At 43.4% G+C, this 24,925-nt stretch overlaps 1 protein-coding gene across 4 annotated transcripts in view; it reads right to left on the bottom strand.

Moving 5' to 3' along the window:
- Nucleotides 1-24,925, bottom strand: part of MTUS2 (microtubule associated scaffold protein 2) — a 514,325-nt gene that overhangs the window by 5,910 nt on the left and 483,490 nt on the right. For all 4 annotated transcript variants that reach the window (XM_030562772.1, XM_030562780.1, XM_030562789.1 and 1 more), the window contains 6 exons: nt 20,458-20,672; nt 12,401-12,506; nt 7,179-7,252; nt 4,505-4,603; nt 2,874-2,993; nt 1,265-1,362 (listed from right to left, as the gene is read on the bottom strand). In XM_030562772.1, coding sequence (XP_030418632.1) covers nt 1,265-1,362; nt 2,874-2,993; nt 4,505-4,603; nt 7,179-7,252; nt 12,401-12,506; nt 20,458-20,672 — 712 coding nt within the window. The remainder of the gene's footprint in view (nt 1-1,264; nt 1,363-2,873; nt 2,994-4,504; nt 4,604-7,178; nt 7,253-12,400; nt 12,507-20,457; nt 20,673-24,925) is intronic.

Genomic DNA, 24,925 nt, shown 5'->3' with positions numbered 1-24,925 from the left:
GGCATTAACCACTGTTGGAGACAAATTACTGGATGTCATTCATTGCCTCTGTATAAAAATTCTGATATTAACCCCTCTCTATACCCGTGTAACAAGGCTGAAAAATGATTTGCTTTAAAGTTGACTTTCCAGGTAGATCTAAGTTCAGGATCCTCAACATTCCCCACAGAGAAATGTATATAAAAGAAACAAAACACAACACCTATTAGTGACTGTAGGAACCTACCTCCTATAGCCGTGGTTTTCAACCTTTTTTCGTTTGTGGACCCCTACAAATTTTCAATTGGAGATGTGGACTCCTTTGGAAATCTTAGACAGTCTGCAGACCTGCAGGAGTCTGCGACCACAGGTTGAAAACCACAGTCCTAGATGAATGTTGATGGGGCATATTTGCTTTTAAATGTCTAAGTTCAGGAAGCTTTGGTTCGTATTAGGGGACTCCTGAAGTTAAGATCCATAAGGAAACCCAGCCACTAAGGAGAAACACTCTTTAAATGTAGCAGCGTCCTTTCTGCAAATATTTGTAGAAAATAATTGTATCTAATTGACATTGAGTGTTAACCTGGTGAGACTGGAAATGGTCGAGATGTGATACCATTTATTTTGCCATAATGCCTACAAAAAACTTGACAGTGGTTAGGTTGTTGGTGTGTTCAGCCCACAGCCTATCAGTATTGTCTCATTGTTTCCTTGTACTCCCCCGTCTCTCTGTAGCCATCTGTTGTCTGGTGTCTTACACTTAGATTGTAAGCTCTTTGGGGCAGAGATTGCCTTTTGGTTTTCTGTTTATACGGTGCCTAGCACAAGAGGTTCTAGTGCAATATAATATAATATAATATAATATAATATAATATAATATAATATAATATAATATAATATAATATAATATAATATAATATAATATAATATAATAAAAATGCTAAAGCAGCCTTAGGTACAGTGAGACCACCAGCAAAGTTGGTATATTACTGTTCAAACTAATAGCTCTCCCACACCCACTAGCTGCTGACTAATAGTGTGGTGTTGACTCAGGACTCAGAGGCAATTGGGACTTTTGTTCTCAGTGATGAGGCTGGGAGCTTAATGTAACATGAGATGTAGCCAACCTCCTTTATGCTAAAATAAGCAGATGGGAATTAAAATAAGTTTCAAGGGGGGGAAATATGCTTAGTTTTACTGTTTCTGAAGTGGCTGTTAGCCATGGATAGTTGTAATTTTACTGTTTCCTGTAAAACTCAGATGGTTTACAAGGATCTGTACAAACCTTGTCACAACGGTATTTTGATCAATCCTGACTCTCATGTCTTCATTCTGCTGTTGCAGCACCTGAATTTTTTCTTCCAATATTGTATTTTTTTCAGCCTGCAACAAGAGAGGGCTCGTTGAGTTTGCAGCAATAGCAGCACTTGATGCAGGGAAATTTGGATTTTAATCTCTAGGAAGAAGCTCTATTTTCCTTACAGTAACAGCTAATAATCATTGTCAAAGGAAGGTAGATTATTCTGGCTGCAGATGTGATTTTAGGTTGTAAAAGCCTTACCAGCATGTCACACTGGTATGGCACTGAAGTGAGCCAGTGGTGAGTTAGGTACAATGTTCTGAGTCATAGGGTGGTGATTCTCAATCTTTCCCACAGTAGTACCCCTTTTATTCATATTGGACCCCTCTGCTCCCCCCACAGAACCTTCCTAACATATGCCTGAGTTCCCCCTCCCAAAGGCCAGGGAGTCATGATCCCCTGACATCTGCTGCGGCCACCCCCCCACATTGAGACCTCCTGTAACAGAGTTATATAAATCATATCCATAGTGGAAGTAGAATCCTACTGCCTGGCATGGTTGAGAAATAGCACAAACAGAATGACTGGAGACGATCTAGGCCAGTGAATGTAACTGTATCAGCTGTTTCCCCATTCTGCTCTAGCTAAAGGAAGCAGCATGTTACACAGTGCTGTTAAGAAGTCTCAGCTGCGAAGAGCTATTTCACTCTATATCTGCTCACACCAGCAGTTGGTCAGTTCAACAAAGTAATCAGCTGGGTTCCCAAACTTCCCCATAAATAGAAACAAAGCTTGCTAAGTGCTGTGCTAAAGCAGCCAGCCCGGCTGCCCCACTGTGGCTCATCCTGTCACTGCGGTAGAAGCCTACTGTAGTTCACACAGGTCAAGTCTCACAAAATGGCTCCACTTTACAATGAAAACGTAACTCCTGGTTAACTGAAAAGTTCATACCTGGGAAGACCAAAACACAAAGAGAGAGAGAATGGAGTGGCTAGGAGGCACTGTTATCTGTATGGTGGGGAGCTCGCAGGTGACCCTAACCTGGGGTTTCTGGTTGCCCCTTGCTAATTTACACTACTGAGGCAAGAGTTCACACCGATTACTGAATTAAGGAGCCACAAGGCATAAGTGTCTCATTCTTCCAGTCATATTGCTCCCGCCTTGTTGGCTGCCCCTACTCCTGACTCTGGAGGCAGGGGACAGCTGGTGCCCCATACTTAGTTATAGGGATGCAAGTATCACAGTGGCCCCCCTCCTCCACTGTCTCCTCCCTTACCTAAGCTCCCCTACAGGCAGAGCAGATTTCAAAGTGAAAACCAGAAAGACCAAAACGGGGAGTCATGGAGAGGTTTTGTGGGATGTCATGGGGGAGGAAGAAGGCTGGTGGGGAAGTAGATAAAAAGAAGCACTCCCTTCCCACTCTCCATTTTCGAATGAAAAACTGGGACACTTCACAGGAGAGGACAGGGTGCAGAAAACAGTATTTAGCCCTCTGTGATCCCTTCATTGTGTTTTTCCAGTCCCGGCTCCTCCATTCCAATTTAGCTCCTAGCTTCCTATCTCCCTGTTCTGTGAGGGGAAAATGATAACTGACCAGCTTTTCCAGTTCCATGATCCTCTTTTCCTGTTGATGAATTAGCTGATTCTTCATTTCCAAAACCTGCTTCAGGCTATACATATCTTCTTCTAAGTGCTGATATGGAGCTAGTGCAACCTAGGAAAAGAAGGATGACAGTGAAATCTAAGTCTTCCAACCGTAATCACGTATTCAGCCACTTGGTAAAATGTTCCCAAGCACCCAACTGATTTAGAGCCTAGCTCCCATGAAAGTCAAGGGGATGCAGACTCCAAAATCACTGGGGTTGTTTTGAAAATGTCACCCACTATCACCGTTCAATCATTATAGCTATATACCTAATTTCATAAGAGAGACAAGGTGGGGGAGGTACTTGCAGTAGGTGAAAGAGGTCCGAATGTTGCTCAGCACCCACAACCCGACCCACTGCTAAGTCTCCTAATATATAGAATTGTTTCTGTCTGTGGGGCGCTTTACTCTTTCTGGAGAAGAGCACAAGTGTGAAATAGCAACAAAGTTTGGAGACCGGGGCTGGGTGTTTGCAGGTTAGAACAATAGCGGATCACTCTGTCTGTGATGTGTGTGGCAAAACAGGTAAACTAGCTATAAAGATTAAACTCCCAGAGGGGAGAAAGACAGTGAATCAGGACACAAAGATACTCCTCATTCTATCTTAGTACTGCTGAAGTTAGGGGGCTAAGGTTCCATTTACCAAAGCAGTATTGGCCCACATTTTTCTCTCAATTACACTGAATAGAATCCAGAGTAACACCAACGACTTCAGTTACTTTGGCTTTACGATGGTACAACTCACTCCACTGTCGCTGGTGTCACTACTCCGGATTTGCAGCAGTGTAACTTAGAACAGAATCTGGCCCTTTACACACATTTTGCTCTAGGAAGGCAAGTTCACCAGTATACCCCAGTTGTTTTGTGCTGCTCTGTTGGAAAGAAGCAGGCCCTGACCTCAGTCTAGCCCAAGGAAAGTTCCAATGCAGTAGAAAGGGGGGAGTTCTGAATTCTCAAAAGGTATGTGAGGCACAAGGTTAGAAAATGGTCTTCATTGGGTCCAATTTCCCATAGTGTCTGCTAATAATGGGCTTCATTTCGACCACCAGCTTTAGGGATTTTATTGCTTTGTTGTATTTTGAACAGGATATTGATGGAATAAACTTCTCCTATGATATCCCCAGGGCTAGACAGTCCATTACAGGAAAAATGAGGATGGACAGCAAAGAATCCCAGCAGGGGGAGGAGGAGAGGCACATTCATAGGAAAAAATGTGAAGAGGAAGAAACCCCACGGAGGGGAGAAGAGAGAGAGGATTAGAGGGTACTAAAAAGTAACAGAGGGAGCCAGAGAAAAATCCCAAGAAACAGAACTGTAGAGGCAGGATGCAAGTGAGAAATAGACAAAATGAAGCAAAACCAGAAATGGATGGATAATGACCCAACAATTAGAAAGAGTGAGAGATCTTTGTATCCAGAGCCACGCTTAGATTCCAACCCCCACTACAAAGTGATCCAGAGCTTTGGTTTGGGCCCATTTGAGTTGAGATTTCCTTTGCTAATAACCTACCAGTGCAAAAGTGGGCATATTTACAAGCATGTCCTGCTGTTTTTAAAATGTATATTAAGGTTGTCAGCTACCTCTAGTTGCTCTTCAGTGTTTTTCTTTAAAGCCTCTTCAAATCGCTTTGCCTTGTCCCTTAGAGAATGGCTCTGGAAGGTGAGGGTATCTACTTGGTCCTGCAATTAATGACAAGTAAAAAACTGTTAGGCTCTAACGATACTTTCATAGAAATCATTTTCCACACTGTTAGAGTACGTGAGAGCACTGAGTAGAAGGACTTAGAAGCTACCGTGAGAGGACGTTTTTACATGAAATCACTCAAACTCGCAGTGCAGATTTTGATAACTTGGTAAGTAACAGAATCAGGATTTCATGTGGCGAAACCGAGATTAATCATGTGGTTAGCTTAAATTGGCCACTAACTGCAGCTTCTAAACCTGCATCAAGCTAAGACATTCCAGCTCTTTAGGCTGTGTGAGACCCAGTCTCCTTGCTTTGAAGGACAGGCATGTTTGTGTCATACTCATGAAGCAGATAAACTCTAGAAGGTTACTGCTCCTCAGGGATCAGCATGGGGAGGTGCTCAAATGCTGCCCACAATCCCAAGCTTCAGAGCAGCTAGATGTCTCTGCTAAAATGATAAGCAGTGAAAGAGTCAGAGGTGGTGCCAGTTTTTTCCCAGTGTGGAGACTGAGGTGGGCTAGGCAGAAAATTGGGAGGGCTGCGCCTGTAAGAGCTTCCCAGGCACGGGACGTGACTCCAGGGCTGGCAGAGCTTCAGAGAGCAACAACCATGGTGGCAGGGCCCAGGAGCATGGGCTGGAGGGGGTCAGTCCAGGCTGCTGTGGGGAACCGTGGACCCTCCACCTGCCCTGAGTGGTGTGAACACAGGAGGGAACACAGGCCAGGGGTTGCTCATGGGCCTCCTGGCCACCTGTCTGGGCTTATTTCTGCACTGCTGCTGGAGATGGCACTGCCTTCAGAGCTGGGTGGCCAGACAGTGGTGGCTGCTGGCTGGGCACCCCAGTTCTGAAGGCAGCACTGCTGCCAGCAGCAGCTGAGAAGTATCTGCTTAATATTTGAACTTTGCATTGGGAGGGGTGGCTATGGGAGGCTAAGGCAAATTTTGGGGTGGCTATAGCCCTTGCAAGCCCCTCCTCACAGCATCACCTCTGGAAAGAGTTTACATTATTGACTTTGGACTGTCATCATTATGTTTCAGAGTTAACATTCCACTAAGAGGAAAGAGGGTGGTTCACACCACTCTAAGGACCAAATGCTAAAGCCCGAATAAATGGGCTTTGCTAGGAGGCCTCAGATGGGTTAGGGGAAAATAATTCCCTCTCAGTCCAGCAGCTTGGTTCAGAATAGTTGCATAGTCACTATCCATCAGCTTTAACAGCATCTGGGATCTCTGCCATCTACACAAGGAAAAGGATGGGGTGGGGAATTAATGACTGTGAAGCCAAGTAACAGAGGATCTGCTTGCAACTCTTCTTCCTTTGCCTTGCTAGAAAATTTAACTTGAAATCTGAAAACTATGCTGTGTTCTTTTTGCCTCTTGCATCATTATCAGTGACAGATTCTGCAGTCAGAATGTAGGTAACTCTTTTGATGATGATGTATGAGACAGAATAGAAACTGGCTTACTCTTTCTTCACGGCATTAGCTCTGCAGCACTAAAACAATACTACAGGTTATAAAACAACTCACCTAAATCAGTGATGGGATTCATGAGATAATCAATGTACTTTTGACCCTGGTGAAGGCTTCAGACTGAAACATGTAGGTGCTATTGATCCTACTACTGTAGCTAGTCTCTTTAATTACTTTATGGAAGAAAGGATTTTAAATGTTAAATCACAGGGACACTCTTTCCTCGGTGGATTTCTATCTCAGTTTAGAGAACCAGAACAGCTGAATTTCACTATAATCATTTTAAGTTGATCTGATTTTCAGCTGGTCATTGTGGGGAGAAATTGTGCCAGGCAAACAGAGACAGGACAGTGCAAGTGACAGATTAGAGCTGCAGAACCAAAAGGGGAGATTTGCTTCAGAAAACTATTTTACAAATTGGTATATAAAACTATTGTGAGCACAACAGTCCTGCTGGGATGGATAGGAAAACCTAGATTCTGCTTCCATTCACTTTGCTGGGAGCAAGATGGGTCTGAAGAAGGCAAATGAATCAAAACAGTTTTAAAAAAACTTCTTAAAATCCATTTCCCCATCTGCAATTTCTTTGCTTTTGATGTCTTCCCTCTTCTTCTTCAAGCACATTTAGCGTTTTGCTGCTTCCGCTGGAGGGAGAGAAGCTGAGGAGGCATCTTTGTAGCTAACATACAGCTTGAAAAGAATGAGCACAAGAACCAAGCAGAGCAGAGGGGTTAGCAAATCGGCACAGATAAAATGTGCATAATTGCTGGACAGTTATTTAAAAATCATCATACAGTAACTATGCAAATCCCTAAACTCTGATTGACTAATAATGGCAATTAGTCAATCAGAGTGCAGGGATTCACATACTATAGTTATTGAGAACTATCGGCATGGTAATTTTGCAAATCGGACATCCAGAATCAATGGGTGTGCAGAGAACTGCCTTATGAGAAAACGCTGTGGAGTTAAGGGTCAGTAACTATACAGCACCCATGCCCTCAGACTGGCAGAGAGAATTGCATTTCACCAAAGTGCTATCATAACGAACAGTTTTGCGACATAATTGGGGTTTGGACATAACAAAAGTATTAACCTGGAGTGACAGCCGCAGTTTTTCAAAACTCTCTTCCAATTCTTTCTTTTCCAGTTCGTGGACAGACATCAGTTCTAGAGAAAATCCATAAAAATTACATTGCTAAATGGGTCTAACAAACAGTATAAATCATGGACAGCGAGTATATTTATCTTCCCTAACATGAACTAAACTTTATTAAGAAGGCAGCTCTAATGGACTGAGCAGGGCCTAGGAGCCAGGCAATAACTCACTGCATGGCCTTGGGCAAATCACAAAAGCCTAAATTTTCAAAAGCATCCACTGATTTTGTGTGCCTCCATTTCTGAGGGACTTGTAATCAGAGGTACTGAGAACCCACGGCTCTTGCTGAATCTGACTGGAATGATGGGTGCTCATACCTCTGAAAACTAGGCTCTTAATATTTCCAGGCATGCATCAAAAATTGAGGTACCTCAAATGAATGGGCAATATTAAGTTTGGGCCTTAAATCGCTTGTATGTCTCCAGGTCCCCATCTGCAAAAATGTGTGTAACACTTACCTAGGATTCTTCACAGAAATACTGGGAGGGTTAATTAATTAATGAGTATGTTGTACTCTGAAGATCATAAAGTACTATATACGTATTATATGATTATTTGTATAATTATTGGAATAAATCACCGAATATGATTTAATAATCAGAAGTAGATTAAATTTTAATAACTAAAACAATTGTAGCAAACTGTGATTGAATAAATAAAATCATCTCTCTCCAATCATTCTTGTTCACTAAAGCTTGGAGTACATTATAATTTAACTGGTGCAATGCCATTTTCATCCACAGGAGGGTACTTGAAACCTGTGCTAGGAGAAGAATGCACAAAGATTCTGACAGCATATGCCTCAATAGTAACACTGGAGTTCCATCCTTGAAAAATAAAGTAGCTGAATAGTTAAAAACATCTTCAATTAGGGAACAGTTTTGTTTTCAAAAGGAATAATAATTTTAAAAGATACCAAACTATCTTCTGTCTATAGGATGAAGAAACAGGCTGCAGAGGTCAACTAACATAAACTAGATGGTTCTGAACTATGTTTCTAAAAGGCTGAGCACAAACCTAAGCAATATTACCTAATTCAGGAAGGTAACAGAAAATCTAGTACGGTGTTACAGGGTGGACTAGGCCAAGAGAACCCTTGCTAGAGGCTTCAGTGCCCTGCCACACCCATCCTAGGAAAGGAGCAGTAGAGGACTCCTCCAAGCAGCTGGACTGTCTGCAGGGGAAGAAGCCAATCAGAAGGGCTGCAGGAGGGCCATATAAAAGAAGTTCCAGAGCCAGTTACATGCTGGAGCTAGAGCAGTGGCTCTCAACCTTTCCAGACTAGTGTACCCTTTTCAAGAGTCTGATTTGTCTTGCATACCCCCAGGTTTCACCTCACTTAAAAACTTGCTTACAAAATCAGACATAAAATACAAAGGTGTCACAGCACACTGTGAAATTGCTGAAAAATTGCTTACTTTCTCCTTTTTACCATATAATTAGGGCTCTGTGTCTGTCACAGAGGTCACAGAAGTCACGGATTCCATGACTTTCCACGATCTCTGTGACTTCTGCAGGGGCCAGTGTGGCCCCAGGGCCAGCTGCTCAGGTGGCCCCCCGGAAAGCCACACCAGTTGCTGCTACTGCAGCCCCCAGCAGCAGTCCTAGAGAGGCTAGAGCAACTGTCATCCACTGGCCCCAGCAGTGGTCCCCGGGCAGTTGGACAGAGCAGCCATGGTCTGCGGCTGCCAGCAGTGGTCCACAGTCTCAGACAGCTGGTGTTATTGGTCCTGGGAGCCCCCCCTGAAGCATCCCTCCCACCCCCCCAGGAGTGACCCCCATGGATGCCCCCCAGCAGTGCCTCCACACCCTCTCAGCACTCCCCCCCAAGATTTAATCACAGGTATTTTTAGTATAAGTTATGGACAGGTCACAGGCCATGAATTTTTGTTTATTGCCCATGATCTGTCCATGACTTTTACTAAAAATACCCGTGACTAAATCATAGTGTTACATAGAATTATAAACTACAGCAATTGAAATATAAATATTGCATGTACATCTCAGTGTATAGTATATAGAACAGTATAAACAAGTCATTGTCTCTATGAAATTTTAGTTTGTACTGACTTCGCGAGTGCTTTTTATGTAGCCTGGTGTAAAATAGGCAAATATCTAGACAAGTTGAGGTACCCTCTGGAAGACCCCTGTGTACCTCTGATTGAGAACCAAGGAGCTAGAGGAGTGCACATGGTGTTCCTGGCTGACCAGAGGGAAGTGCAGCACCATGGACAGCTCAGTGCTGGCAGGGACCAGGGGAGTGAGGAAAAGCTCCTGCCTGGCTGCTGGGCCTGAAATTAGATGAGCCCAGATGTAAGGGTGAAGCTTTGTTGGAGACTGGAGCCTTGGGGAAGTGGCTCAGGGAACTGAAAGCAGTGTAAATAAAGAGACATGATGGCACATGGCTGCTATTCTTATGGTCCCTGGGCTGGGACCCGGAGTAGTGGGTGCACCAGAGGTCCCCCCCCATAGTCACTGGGGAACTGGGCTACAATCAGACAGCAATAAACCCCCAGAAAAGGAATGGAACTACTTAGTGGCTCAGCTGGGGAGCTGGGAACTAGAATAGACTAAGAGGGCAAAACCATTGCCTCCAGGCAGGAAGCCCTGAGGGTATGGTCTGATACCAGGGCTGGGACTATTTAAGGAAAGCAGACACACCCAATCAGAAGGAGTGCTTGGGAGAGGTGGGGTGCCATGCTATTACATAGTTATTTAAATATTAGGCATCTGGTGTATATGTGTGTGTGTGTGTGTGTGTGTGTGTGTGTGTGTGTGTGTGTGTGTGTGTGTGTGTGTGTGTGTGTGTGTGTGTGTGTGTGTAAGAAAGAGCGGTACTCACTGAATATCAATCCACACAAGTAAATGTAAGTGTTTTGTGTTTTATTCTGAAGTGCCTGTGTTCTGTTTGTCTGATCAGATCACATGGACACACAATAATAAGGCAAAAAATTGAGGGTAAGATTTTCGTAAGTGTCTAAGTGACTAAGAAGCATATATCTATTTTTCCAAAGAGATTTAGGCCTAGATTTTAAAAGGTATTCAGGTGTTGTTCGGCTCAGCACTGCAAGGCCTAAGTGATTTTGGAGCTTAAATCTCATTGTCAAAAGTGAAAGTCAAGGGGACTTAAGTTCCTAAATGCCTCAGTCACTTCTGAAAATGAGTCTTGAGGTTTTACAGTGCTGAGTAGAGCAACATCGACATATCTTTAAAATGCAGGTCTCAGAAACCTAATTCCTATTGACTTTCAATGAAGTTTAGGCTTCTAAGTGTCTATATCTCTCTTGACAATGGGACGTAGGCTTCTAAGACAATGACATTTTTGAAAATGTTACCCTAAGTTCTGGTTCTCCATTACCTGGGAATATCACCAGTACAGACAGAATTCAGCTCTCAGTTGCACCTATGCAGCTCTCTGTGACTTCAAAGGGAGTCATGTATTTGAATCTCATTTGGCATAAAGCAGACTTCTTATACTGTGCAATCCTGAGTGGTGCAGAGAGCTGTCAAGTGAAGCTGTGGGAAGCTGAGTGCCCAGCACCTGGGATCAGGCCTGAAGTTGTTCTCAGTTTCATAGAATCATAGAATATCAGGGTTGGAAGGGACCTCAGGAGGTCATCTAGTCCAACTCCCTGCTCAAAGCAGGACCAATCTCCAACTAAATCATTCCAGCCAGGGCTTTATCAAGCCCGATTTAAAAACCTCTAAGGAAGTGATTCCACCACCTCACTAGGTAACCCATTCCAGTGCTTGATCACAGCATGACAGATCCTTCCAATCTAAGCGAAGGATTCCTCCCATGCAGTATTTCTGTCTGAAATGCACTGTAGCACTAACCTCTTCCTTTTTTAGCTCCCTTTATAGGTGTTAACGCTTTTCACTGGTGGGCTTATATAGAACACCATTAGCATCAGGGTCTTCATTTTAAATCATGTCACAGCTGCATTCTCCAAAGCAGCCGTTTCCTTCCTTTTGTCTCCACAGTTAATGCTCACCATCCTTCACAGCCTAAGATGATTAGCTAAAACTAACATTTCATTTCATGAAGGGCCTGACCAAGCATGGTCTCGAGTACCTCTCAATTCTCACTAACCCCCAGAGAGTGGAGAGCAGGTGTCATCTTGCAGGGTCCAGCTCGACATTCGCACCAACATGTCTAGTTTAAGGCTGTAACCATGCTTCCATAAAAACAACTGTCCTTTCATTATTCGGAGGTCAAAATTATTTGCAAACATGGTAGGTATCTATTATATACCACATCAATCAGTATAAAATCCCTGCAACTGGCCAGTAACGTTTAGGCTTATGACATTATTCTCATCGAAGCCCCTGGTGTAATAGAAAAGCTGGCATGCAGCTTTACAAAACGAAGGAGAGGAATCAGTGACTAAACTAGGCTGGATGCTATGTGCCTGTTGGGAGCCCCTCTGCAGTGACAATGTGCGCATAATGTCTTGCGTTTTGATACTGTCTGCTCAGGAAGGAGGAGGTGTTGGGGAGCAGCCATTCTACAATGCTGGTGCCCTTAGCAATAGCCCTTAACTCATACCTGGCAAAATCAAACCTCTGCCCATTGCAGCACTAACTCTGAAGTGCAGAGTTATTCCCTGCCCTATATTTACTAGTGGGTTCAGTCTAATTTTAAATGTCTACAACAATGATGCTTCCATCAAGAGTAGGGTGACCAGATGTCCTGATTTTATTGCATCTTTTTCTTATATAGGCTCCTATTAGCCCCCACCCCCTGTCCCGATTTTTCACATTTGCTGTCTGGTCACCCTAATCAAGAGCGACTGGAGTCCTCTTGTGTTCTGGCAGGGATGTTGGGGTATACTGAGCAATCGAAAGGCATAGGTTCCAGCTTTTCTAGTCAACCCCTATCTTAAGCATTATGCACGTACTGAGGTGCTTTTCTGTTTTCATCCTTGTTAGTCAAGACAGGTTTATAGGGTTTCATTGTGGAATATTGTTTTCTCCCTTTATCACCTCTCTACAGTGCAACTACATAGTGAGAATTCAGTCCAAAGTTAGAGGGCCAGGGTTATCAGCCAACTGCGATTTCATCATCTGATCGGGATTAAGGAGCTTCAAGCCTATCTCACAGCACTCCCAACTTTAGGACTAAGATGGCTCCATATGTATAAGTGTCCCAGGATTACCTTGAACTTTGTTGTCATGCTCATCCTGGAGTACTGCAATGGCAACTGCATGATTATTTTCCATCTCTAACATTGCAGCTTCGTGAGTGGCTGAAATATATTCCGCCTGTTCAAAAGACAACAAAATAAAATTATGGACAGAAAAATATTAGTGCTATGGAGCACCAACAGGAGGAACTACCCAAAAACACCAGGGACTTGGAAAATTACAGATGATGCAGATTGAGTGCAACAGTTCTTATGTTATCAAGTGTAATGATTAATTGCAGAAAGTGTGTTATGACTCCCCGAGTGAGGGATGTGGGCACTGCAGCCTGCTTTGCTGCTCTTGCAACTTAATGGTAACAACGGTGATATTAAAAAAAAACCCCACAGGCTGAAAACCTTTAATTTGTCAAGGCCATTTATCTGTTCAGAAACTTCAGCAGCCCACAAACTGAAATGTTATTAACAAACCAGACTCTCCCATATGATCTGATAAATGGACTCAAATCCAATATATCCTGGTTTATTGCCCTTCATAGTATTCTACTACAACTATTTTTATTTTAAGACCTTGAATTAACCTCAATGGAAGATGCCAAAAAGATTTAGCATTTATTTATAGAAAAACAGTGAAAATCATAGCTATCGGCAAATATAATTTGTTAATTGAACAATAATTATTTAGAGAATCATCATTACAAACTCCTATTCCCAGCTAAAATGCTCATATGCTTATTAATCCAATCCCAGTAAGTCAGTGATACCTTTTGTTAATATACGCACACTTATTTTCAAGTTAGTGCAGAAATAAATCACTGAGATGCCACTGAAATCAGCAAGTTTCCCTTCATCTTCTCTTACTGATCACTGAGAGCTTTCCTGTTGTTTCAGTGAGCGCAGTAACTTACTGATGCAAACAAAAATGACAAAAGCTACATGACAATATATGGAACAGGAAACCTTTCCACTGCCTACATGCAGCTAACACACCCGTTGGTTTTGCGTAAGGAGCATCAATGGATCCTTTCTTCACATCTTTTATTATAATGCATATGGATAAGATATAGCCAGATTCCAAATTTTTCTTGTTAGGGCCATGAGACCCAGGAGTGAGAATTACTTGACTGCAATATTACTATAGAATTACTTGATTGCGATATTAGGGCAATCCAGTGGCTGAATAAGCAAGGAGGTGAATATATTTAAGAAGTGATTCAACAAAGTGCACTTTATTCTTCAGTTCCCATTGGTGGATCACTCACTGGTTTATTTTTGATATGATAAAGACAATAACGAATAAATATATATAAATAAGATCAATGGGAGTTTTGTCTCAATAAATCACATAGGATCAAGACCTCCTAATTTAGCTGAGATTCATTCTTAGCACCAGAGATGTGCATCAATTCAAATATGATGGGATTGTGTAATGTATCTGTCAGCGAAACACAGTGCTCATAAAAAATTCAAGTAAAACAGCCTCAGCCTTTTGAATATTCATACATACATGTCCGGTGACAAATAATCACCATCTCATTCTGATTAACTATTGCAAGAATTCTATGACTACGTTGTTTCTTGTGACAGCGCTGATCATACAATTAACCTATCACATAAGACTCTAGAATCATTTCAATCTCTTTTACCGGTGGTTTCCCCCAACACTTTACATTTTGAGTGCAGTTAGTGTTCTTGAAAGGTGCCAGGTTGGCACCCCTGGAGACTGATGCACGTGGCATCTCTATGGAACAGACATATCACCATCCGTGACAAGATGAGCGTCTCCAAATTGTTCTAACCTGGAGCAGGAGGCACTGCTTCTTTGTTTGTTCAAATCTTAGTCTACCATGGTGCCATGTAGTATCAGTTGCGATGGTGGTTTCTGTTGATTTGGACAACTGTCCTAACGGAAATGGACTAGGACCATCAACTCACATCATAACAGGCTAATGAAAAACCATCAGATGGCAATGAGTCCTTGCCACTATTGACCCAATGACCTAATGCTGAAAAGACCTGTATCCCATTTCCAATTTCCTGGGCTCTCCAGCCTCCATCAGAGTAATCTTCTGATTGCCACAGATGAAGGACTATATAAGTCAACTTGTTCTTCTGGGCTTTGTGAGGTATAATGATCACATTCCCTAATCAAACATATCCTCTTGCATCATTTTGTAATGTGGTGTATCAAACAATTGTATTTTTATAGTGAAACAGCTGTTCACTGTGAAGTTGCTTCATGCACACAGCTGTTTTATTTACACTTAATGTTAGATTAGAGAACAAAGACAGAGCCACAGAGCTAGTGTGGATAAGAAAAAATGTTTTACTACATATAATCATTCAAAATAGCTAAGTTAGCTCAGACATCAGCTGCCAAATTTCTAATTAAATGAAATAAGATTTACATTTAGAATGAAAAATATACATTTTGCTTGGAATTTGAAATTATACAAACTTGTCTTGATGATAACATGAGAAGAGATAGTGCTATGGTTAAGAATTATTCATAAAACAAAGTGGGATTTAGTTGCTGAGATGAGATCTAAAGAGTGAGTGAGTAGAGGGTGGCTTAGTGAGATGGTACTGATGTATGAATACCATCAACCCCTTCCCCTGGTATGTATATTCTACTGTTTGTATGTCAGCCTATCACCATCTCTGAAGGACTGCCAGAATTCTTTACCCTGTACTTGCTTAAATCTTAATTCATGCCTTATTTGCTTTCTGTATGAACACTCCATTGGAATGACTATGCTAAATTCCTAATCTTCTGAGATCTAGGAAACAGGAGGCAGAGTTCATTTCTCCACCAGCTTCACTGGCATGTTCCCTCTCAATAAAGCCAAAAAGCTAGTTTTCAAAAATTTCTCCATGGATTTTGCCCAGCCTAACTTTCTGACTCCATACCCGTTTTCCTTCTGGCTCCCTTTGTTCTTCCAGTGTAGCCTCCTCTGCCACTTTTCATAGTAGGTAGATTCTTTCGCACATGGAATCAGCTCTACCACTGACTCACTGACAAAGTCACCTAACCTTGTTTTTCTGTCTGTAACAACTACCTCCCAAAGGAGTTATAAGGCATAAGAACATAAGAATGGCCAAGTGGGGCCAGACCAGTGGTTCAGAAGATCTGTCTTCTGACAGTGGCCAATGCCAGATGCTTCAGAGGTAGTGAACAGAAGAGGGCAACTGTTGAGTGATACATCCCCTGTCATACAGTCCCAGCTTCTAGTGGTCAGAGGCTTAGGGACACCCAGCCCATGGGGTTGCAACCTTGACTAGGGTTACCATATTTCCTATGCTGAATATGGGACACCTGGTAAAATTACTCATATTCAGGCGAGTTCAATGGCAATCAATCTGAACTAGGCAGTACAAACATTCAAATCAACATCAAGTTGGACTGAGCCCCTGTTAAAAGAAATACTGCATACTTGGATTCTTTTTATTTACCTTCTTATCTTTAAGACTTTAGAGTTGACATGGCGAGAGATGACACACACCTCAGTCTCATACACCTCTCTCACATGAGTGGGGGCGGGTGACCGACCAACCTGACCCTCCCTGCCCTCCTGACCCTCCCTGCTCTCCGCCCTCCATGCCTGGCTGGGCCTCTGGGATGGACTCACCTCTCCTGGTACCTGGTGCCGCATCTTCCTGAGGCAACATGTAGGGGGGCATGCTGGGTCACATGCTCCCCTCCCCAGATTTCAGCCAGGGTTCAAACCAGAATGTGGCCAGCAGCAGCCTTTCGGCACTGTGTGGGAGGGAAGGGATGGGAGCTGCTTCCAGATGCGGGCAGGCGGGGGGAGAGGAGGGATGACCTGACCCATCTCTTTGCAGAACTCATCTCCCCCTCCTCCCTCTAGCTCCCCTGTGACTGGAAGCAGCTTGTCCCTTCCTGCTTGCACAGTGTCAAAGGAAGATAACACCTCCAGGCTGCTGCTGGCCATCGACATAACCCAGCTGCCTCCTGTCCCTTCACTATAGCACGGGCAGGAAGGGGTTAAACCCTAAGGATACACTGTGCACCAGGGCCCAGGGAATCAGACTGCAGGAGCTTCAGTGAACCCGGCCAGAAAGGTGACTCAGCAGAGGAGGGTGCCTAGGGGACGGAGCAGCCCTGCTCCTGGCTGGGGAGGTGGCGCAGGTGAAGAGGGTGCTAAGCCTCTGCCTGGGGTGCTGCTGTGGAGCCTGCAGGGTTGGGGCGCGAACATGCTGGAAATTGCTTCTGCCCCCACCCCCACCACTCCAGAGCTTCGCTGAGCAGTGGAGAGGCTTCCCCGTGCCAGCACTGTGAGGGGCTTTGGCACACGCAGGGCTCGGCTCCTCCTTGCTAGTGCCCCAGGTCGGAGGGTCTTGGGCTTTCCTAGGGCGCTGGCCCAGCCGAGGCAGTGGGGGAAGGAAAGAGCCTGCCAACCAGGCTGTTGGTGAGCTGAGTGCTCTGACCAGAGGCTGGTTCCCCGTGCAGCACTGGGAGTGGGATATATCCCGCCAGGGAGGATATGGAGGAGCAGCTGGGCTGGTGGGTAAAAGGGCAAAGTAGGGAGAGGAGAGCGAGAGGGAGAGGACCTAAAGGACCGATGGGTGGGCAGCAGAGGTAACACATAACCGGATGCTGCCTGGTGCCTGCCCACACTCACCAGCCACCGCAGCGTGCAGCCAGTGCTGTTTGGAAATGGGATAGAGGGTGGGGCCCTGCTAGTCAAGAGCCAGCACCCAGCAGGGGCTGCACCGAAGGACCAGCAGAGGGAGAAGCTGGCCCTGTGCTCTTCAGCTTTGCCCCACCACCAGCCTTGCACTACCCACTCCAATCGTCAGCCACTGGATACCCCCCTTACCGCTGGTGGGCAAGAGGCTGGCGATCAGGGATCTGGCCAGCAGCAGGACTTGCCAGTACTGACGGAGGGAGCAGGCAGGGGAGAGACAGAAAATATGGGACAATTTGCCCATTTTTAAAGAAAAAATTGGGACAACTGCAGGAGGGCTTAAATATAGGACTGTCACCTTAAAAACAGGACATCTGGTCACCCTAACCTTGATCATCTTGACTAACAGCCATTGATGGACCATGAAATTAATTAATTCATTTACTAATGAATAAATATTGAGAGGAGGCCCAAACTAGAGAAGTGTAACGAGCTGGAGAGCGCTGAACATGGGTAAGATCATTAGGAAAATGTTTGAAAACCTGAAACACAACTTTACTTTGGATTTTAAAAAAATCTTGATTTAACTTAGTGTTGGACTGACAGCCCTGAAGACTAATTCATATTTTTGTATGGGACACTGCAACCCTTGAATGAGATAGACTTACTTCCATTGCTTCAGCTGGCAATAATGTGGCGGATTAAACCATAACAGACTGGGAAACGAGCAAGACAAATATGCTAAGAATCCAATCCCAGCACAACCTGTGTGACCTGAGTCAACTTATTTTATAACCTGAGTAAGAGCAAAGCACCATCCTGTCTAATATCTCTAAGAGCTGCCCAAGAAATAAATAGAAACACAGCACTGCAAAGAAAACAAAGAACAAAAAAACCCAAAGCTTAAATCCTCAGCAATTGAAAACCTCACCTGTCAGTTTCCAAACAATCAGTAATGTCCAATAGTACACAGACTTCACAACAAGACATCTTTAACAAACAAAAATGACTCAACATAAAAGGAATAAAAACAACAAGAAGTATGGTTTAATATAGATGGTAAAAGATTAAGAGCGAAGATAAGGAAACTCTCTAGCTTAAAACACAAAGACCCTTTGACTCAAACTTTCACAACTCTTCCCACCACATACTAGGAAATCAATACTCAGACAAAAGCACTGGGTAAAACAGCACACTTGGGAAGGATTTAAGATCAATAACTATAAAAGGATTTAGCACTTCAGAATGGTCAAACCCCAGCGAGAGCACTCCCATCCCTGCCACAAAGGAATCAAACATACATAGGAGACTGAAGGAAAACATCCTTAATAAAGACATTAAGTAGAATCTGCCGTAAGAGATTATTGGTTCACTGACTGTGAGGGAAAAAAAATAAACAATATGTGAACAGACACCTTCAGGCTAGAAATGGAGGAAGACGGATATTTTCTATGTACATTCTCAGACAAAAAGCTTCCTTTTCAGCGTTAAGCTACACTGGAGAGCTTGCGGCTATGCAGTTATCCTGGCTAGAGCTAGCTGGGATTCAGAGCAGGATTTTGCGTCACCCATGATGAACTCAGAGACATTGGAACTCATTCTCATGCCTTGCACCACTATGCAGTCATTTACTGTTGTGCATAGTCAGGGTCATTCTGATTGATTAGTGCTTTAAATCCAACTCACACAATTGCAAACGATTACAGAAGGTACAAGGATCACGGCCAGAAAAGTTAGATGACTTTCCCAAGATCGCTCAGTGTTTCAGAAGCAAAGCCAAGAATAGAACCCTGGAATTCTGAGTCCCAGGCTTTCACTCCAAACTCTAAACTATGAGATACATATTAAAGAATCAAAGTACTGTACATGCATCCCTATGTGAAATTTCAGCCATGAGACCCTGCAGGCAACAGGACTACTCTGTTTCTTAGGTTTCAGGGTTAGATTCCACCCAGACATGATGAAGAATGGAAATTAAAATGAGAAGAGCTTTCCATGAATAGCGTTTGTTAGGGCAGATCTACATTAGTGCTTAAGTGGATTTAACATATGTTGTGTAGGGGTGCGAAAAAGCTTCCCCTCAAGAGACGCAAGTTTTGCACCATCGATGCCAGCGCTGTGTCAGTTGGAGACACTGTCCTGTGAACATAGCTTCTGTTTCTGCTGAGATGGAGTAATTATGCCAACAGCAAGCGCTCTCCTGTCGGCATAGCATGTTTTCACCGCATGTGCTACAGTGGTGCAACTGTGCTGATGTAGCACTGTAGTGTCGATTTGCCTTTAGTCTTTGGGTAAAGTCTGCCAGGACTGAAATCTTTTTAACCACGTCAATTGTTAATTGTGTGCAATATGAATAATTAAATCAAAGTCAATGGAAGGAGTCATTTCCATAAACCACAGCAGAGCATCCTGCTAGCACATCCAATTCTACCACGGTCTCACACGAGTGCAGTAGCAGGCCCATCTGTGAGTTAAAATGGCCACGCAGTTAACGTATTAAAAAATAAGGCTAAAAACACTATATGCTATGTAATCCCATTTATTTAGGAAAGAAAAGCAGGAGAAATACCTGAGGCTCATAGTCCAAGTTATGTGCTCAGTTAGAGGCAATAATGTCTAATGCAGGGGTAGGCAACCTATGACACGGGGGCCGAAGGCGGCACACGAGCTGATTTTCAGTGGCACTCACACTGCCCGGTCCTGGCCACCAGTCCAGGGGGCTCTGCATTTTATTTTAATTTTTAATGAAGCTTCTTAAACATTTAAAAAAACTTATTTACTTTACATACAACAATAGTTTAGTTAGATATTATAGACATAGAAAGAGACCTTCTAAAAACGTTAATATGTATAACTGGCACACGAAACCTTTAATTAGAGTGAATAAATGAAGACTCGGCACACCACTTCTGAAAGGTTGCTGACCCCTGGTCTAATGATTGAACTACAGAAGTCCGGAAACATGGATTTTATCCTGTGTCGTTGACAAAACATGTGCGGTTGGGTAAGTCACTTCACTGCTCTGCCCACTTTATCTGTAATTTGAAATGTAACTGGGTAGGCTTCTGCTGCCCTTACTTGCATTGAGAAGTATCTTACTTAACATGTAGATTAATTCAAATCAGTGGGATACGGTACTGCTCATTGTGACTAAGGGTGGTGGACAGGGCCCAATATTTATATTTGGTACCGCACAAGTGAGTTATTTGTAAAGCACTTTAGGATGTGTGAATGAAAGGCACTGTACAGTCAGAAGTATGTGCTTTTCTTTAGACTAGGAAGGGTAAGAAAATTGGATCTTCTACTAGTTATCAGCTTGTTACAATGTCTTCATACTGGTGAAGGTCACAACATTCAGATGGACAGTAACCGAACTGTAATTGCATTGCTCTATCCCCTTAACATGAATAACTTATGGCTGACCTGTTCCTGGTGCTGACACTTGATCCTCACAAGTTGAAGACTGTGTTCCTCTTGCAAGAGGTCCATTTTGCCCCTGTACTGTAACTGCAACCTCTCCTCAAGGGCACGCAGCTCTTCTTGCTGTTGCCAATGCAGCTTCCTCACCTCCTCCTCAAACCTTCTCTCCAGTTCCTCCTTCTCTTTTTGTAATTTCTCACATCTTGCTGTGTTGAGGCCTGTAGAGAGAAGAAAGCACAATCGGTAAAGTCTGAGATCATAATCTTTATGGGGCAGTGTCATAAACAAATAGCTAAGGGTTAATGTCTCTTACACCTGGAAAGAAGTACCTGAAACACCTGACCAGAGGACCAATCAGGAAACCAGACTTTTTCAGATCTGGGTGGAGGGAAGTTTGTGTGTGAGTCCTTTGTTCTCGGGTCTTCGGTCTGTCTCTCTCTCTCGGCTATGAGAGGATTTCTGTTTCCTGCTTTCTAATCTTCTGTTTCCAAGTTGTATGTACCAATATAGTAAGGCAGTAAGGTTTCTATTGTTTTCTTTTGTATTTACATGGGTGTAGTTGCTGGAGTGTTTTGAATTGTATTCTTTTTGAATAAGGCTGTTTATTCATATTTCTTTTAAGCAATTGACCCTGTATTTGTCACCTTGATACAGAGACCATTTTTATGTATTTTTCTTTCTTTTTACATAAAGCTTTCTTTTTAAGACCTGTTGGAGTTTTTCTTTAGTGGGGAACTCCAGGGAATTGAGTCTGTGCTCACCAGGGAATTGGTGGGAGGAAGAAGTCAGGGGGAAATCTGTGTGTGTTAGATTTACTAGCCTGACTTTGCATTCCCTCTGGGTGATGGGGGAAGAGAGATTAGCTCTCGGTACTTCTGTTTTCCAAGGCTGGAAACGGGGAGGGTGGAATCCCTCTGTTTAGATTCACGGAGCTTGTTTCTGTGTATCTCTCCAGGAACACCTGGAGGGGGGAAGGGAAAAGGTTTATTTCCCTTTGTTGTGAGACTCAAGGGATTTGGGTCTTGGGGTCCCCAGGGAAGGTTTGGGGGGACCAGAGTGGCCCAAAACACTCTAATTTTTTGGGTGGTGGTAGCTTTACCAGGTCCAAGCTGGTAACTAAGCTTGGAGGTTTTCATGCTAACCCCCATATTTTGGACGCTAAGGTCCAAATCTGGGACTAGGTTATGATAGGCAGGGACCATCTTTTTGGTTTGTATTTGTACTGGTCCCAGCACATTTGAGTCCTAGTCAATGACTGGAGCTCCTGGGCACCACCACAGTACTACTTGTATTAAACAAATAATAACAAAGATACAGAAATTATTACCACAGACACACACACACAGACACTTCAATTCACAATACAGACTTAACAAGGCATTATGCGTTGCCTTAGGGAAGGCAATTCTATTGCTGTCATAGGTGTTACTCTGGATCTAGAATATGAGTCTAGCTTTCTGATGACATAATTTGTATTTCTGTTTTCTGATTTTACACTTTATCTAACAATAATTAATAGGAAAGAAGTGGATTTCCACTGCTCTCTGTTGAAACACAGTTAAAAATCATTCTATTTACATGAAAAAATTGGAGTCTGGAAAGAAACTAAACAGCACAGACCTGGTTCAGCAACAAATCACATATAAAAAGAAGAACTTGAAGAAACAAATGCCCATTTTTTAAAGTTGTGTTTGTATTAAGTGGTTTGTGTGTTTCATGGACTTAGAGAATATAAATGTAAGAGCAACATTTAAGGCAACAAGTGATGGTGGAATTTACACTCTCATGATCCATCATTATTCTTATTCCTCTGAGTTAGTGGCTATATACCGGTGTAACCGGGTGCAACTCCAACAGACGTGCCGGTGAAGTCAGTGAAGTTTAACCTGCTTCCACTAGGCCTGAATTTGGCTGTAGGAGCAAACACGTAGGTGCTCTCAGGATGTCAGTAGTGTGGATGGTTCTTTGTTTTCTTCATCCATCTGCACCACTGGAGAGTTTCAAAATCCATGTCTGGGTTCAAGCTGAGTGAAGCTGGATAGAACCATGGAGAGAGCAAGCTTGCTAACTTTTTTGAAATCTCTCAAGTAGGGGAAGATTGAAATCAATAGGAAATTTAAAGTTAGAAAAAAATTAGTGAAGCAAGGAAAGAGATGAACTGTATTATGGCATTCCTCTGTTTGAGATCCTCCACTCATAGGCACAGTTTGTTTGGAAGAAGCAGCAGCTTCTGATGAGACTGGCTGCACCAATTTAGTTACCCATCCTGCCTTGCCATTTCAAATCTCGAGATTGCTGACCGAAATAATGGCATAAATTAGAACGGTGGATGCTGTTGCAATTCTCTGTGAACAAGGCTCATATTGTTTCATAAACACACTTGCTCTATAATTTCCAGGTCACATTCACTCAGCTTACTTGCCAAAACCAGTGGTTACTACTTTTATCACTGTTTATGCTCTTTTTTCCTTTTTGCTATGTCATCAGTCTGAGCTCATTCTTCATGCAGAAGCTGCCATGGTAGCACTAGTTTGTTAAATAAGGTACATCTACACTGTGCACTACTTTCAGCGGCCTGTAGAGTACATACAGTACAAACACATCTGTAAACAGCACTGTAGATTGTGAGGCACGGCATAGGTGAGTAGAATAAAGACGTGCCTGAACCCTGTGGGTGTGTACCCGGGTACATATCCTACATGGCTCTCTACTCGCCCAAGCTGTGCCTCCCCATCATTGCTGTAGCCTTTCCCTACTGCAGGGAGATGTCAGAGCCTTTCCCTGCTGCCTCCCCCTGCCACAGACTTTCACTTTCAGTGTGGACACAGCCTTCTTTTCACTGAGGCGCGTAGCTACCCGTATCCTACAAGACACCACATGTGATGTTCAGTACAGACGTAGCCTTAGTTACAGCAATGGTGTCGGATATTTTTTATTTTTAAAGAGACACTTTAACATGGATTACAGCAAAGATTAATAAACAATAAACACAGTCTCATTTGGGTTTTGGATAAAGTAAGACCTAATCAGGATCTTTGCCAAACTCCCCAACCAAACCGTGTTTGAGGTATGAAAAATTTCAATTAACCTGTTTTGAATCTCCCCCTACACACACTCTTTTCCATGAACCTTTGCAGCTCTTGGTCTGGCTGGGACCGTAAGCATAAGTACTGAAACATCAGGATAAAGGGCTTTTAAGGTGGGGTTTCCAGTCCATCTGGAAGCAGAAAGTACGGATAAGCTCAATAGACAGCCTATTTCCAATGTATTCAGCCCAATACTGAAGACCCCACCAAGAGGCATGTGCTTAGTTTATGTATTCTAGAAATCCCCTCATCATTCATAGAGTCATAGAAATGTAGGGGGGCTGGACAGGACCTTGAGAAGTCATCAGTCCAGCCCCTTGCAATGAGGCACAACCAAGTAAACCTAGACCATCCCTGACAAGTTTGTGTCTAACATGCTCTTAAAATCCTGCAATGATGAGGATTCCACAACCTCCCCTCATTCCTACCTGCAGAAGAACCATGGGAAGGGGAAAGTGATCCAGGGAAATATGTGCGTTTGTACTTCCTGAATTCCTGAGGCCTAGCCTTGCTGGTGGGATGGCAATTGCAGAGAGGCCTGGAGGCATGGCCCTACCAGGTATAAGTCAGCTCCCAGTGAAGTCCCTGGGAATCTTTCTACTGACTTTAGTAGGGCCCAAAGACATTGATGTTCTAAGATTCATGGATCTTGAAGCAGCTACACAGGTGATCTGCCCCTCTGCGCTACTCTTTGGACTCTCCTCTACCACAGCACCATGGCTGATCAGGAGCCAGGCTGCCATGCTTACCACCTACCTCTGAGCCCTGGGACCCCTTTGGAGGGGGCTGACAGCATGGAACGGAACTTGTGGAAGTTAATGATTTCAGGGTTGCTATTAACTTCCATAAGAATTTGCCAGCAGGTTTCTTGGAGGAATGGTGCCATGCACAGCCGCTGATCCCCCAGTGCCACTACCTTCACTCAGTCATGCCCCTGTCAAAATCCAGGACCCCGGCCATGAGTTTTTGCACAGATGAGGTTTCACAGGACTGGAGGGAGCAGGTGGATGCTGCTTCTCTGAGTGTGTTTCCCTCCATCTGATAGTTTTGAGAGCACTGAAATGGAGTTTCTGGCCTTCCCATTTCTTCTGCACCCTACAGGGGGAGGGGAAAACCAATAATTCTGCAAGATCAATATACACAATGTATGAAGTGCTATTACATGCCTTGTATGTGAAGCAGAAGATCAGCAGTTTATATGGCCATTAGAGGAAGTTTCTTTTCTCTTGTGGTTTTGTGTTTTAATTTTAAACACTCTTTTATTATTTTGTTGCGCGACTATACAGAGCTACATTTTGTATTAACTTCCATTGCTGTGTGAAACTATCATTGAGCCAAAGTACAAGGAGATCAAGCTTCCAAGTCTGTATTCATTATAATTGAAA

Source organism: Gopherus evgoodei, chromosome 1 (assembly GCF_007399415.2).
Source record: "Gopherus evgoodei ecotype Sinaloan lineage chromosome 1, rGopEvg1_v1.p, whole genome shotgun sequence".
NCBI lineage: Eukaryota > Metazoa > Chordata > Testudines > Testudinidae > Gopherus > Gopherus evgoodei.
This window is presented reverse-complemented; position numbering and strand designations above follow the sequence as displayed.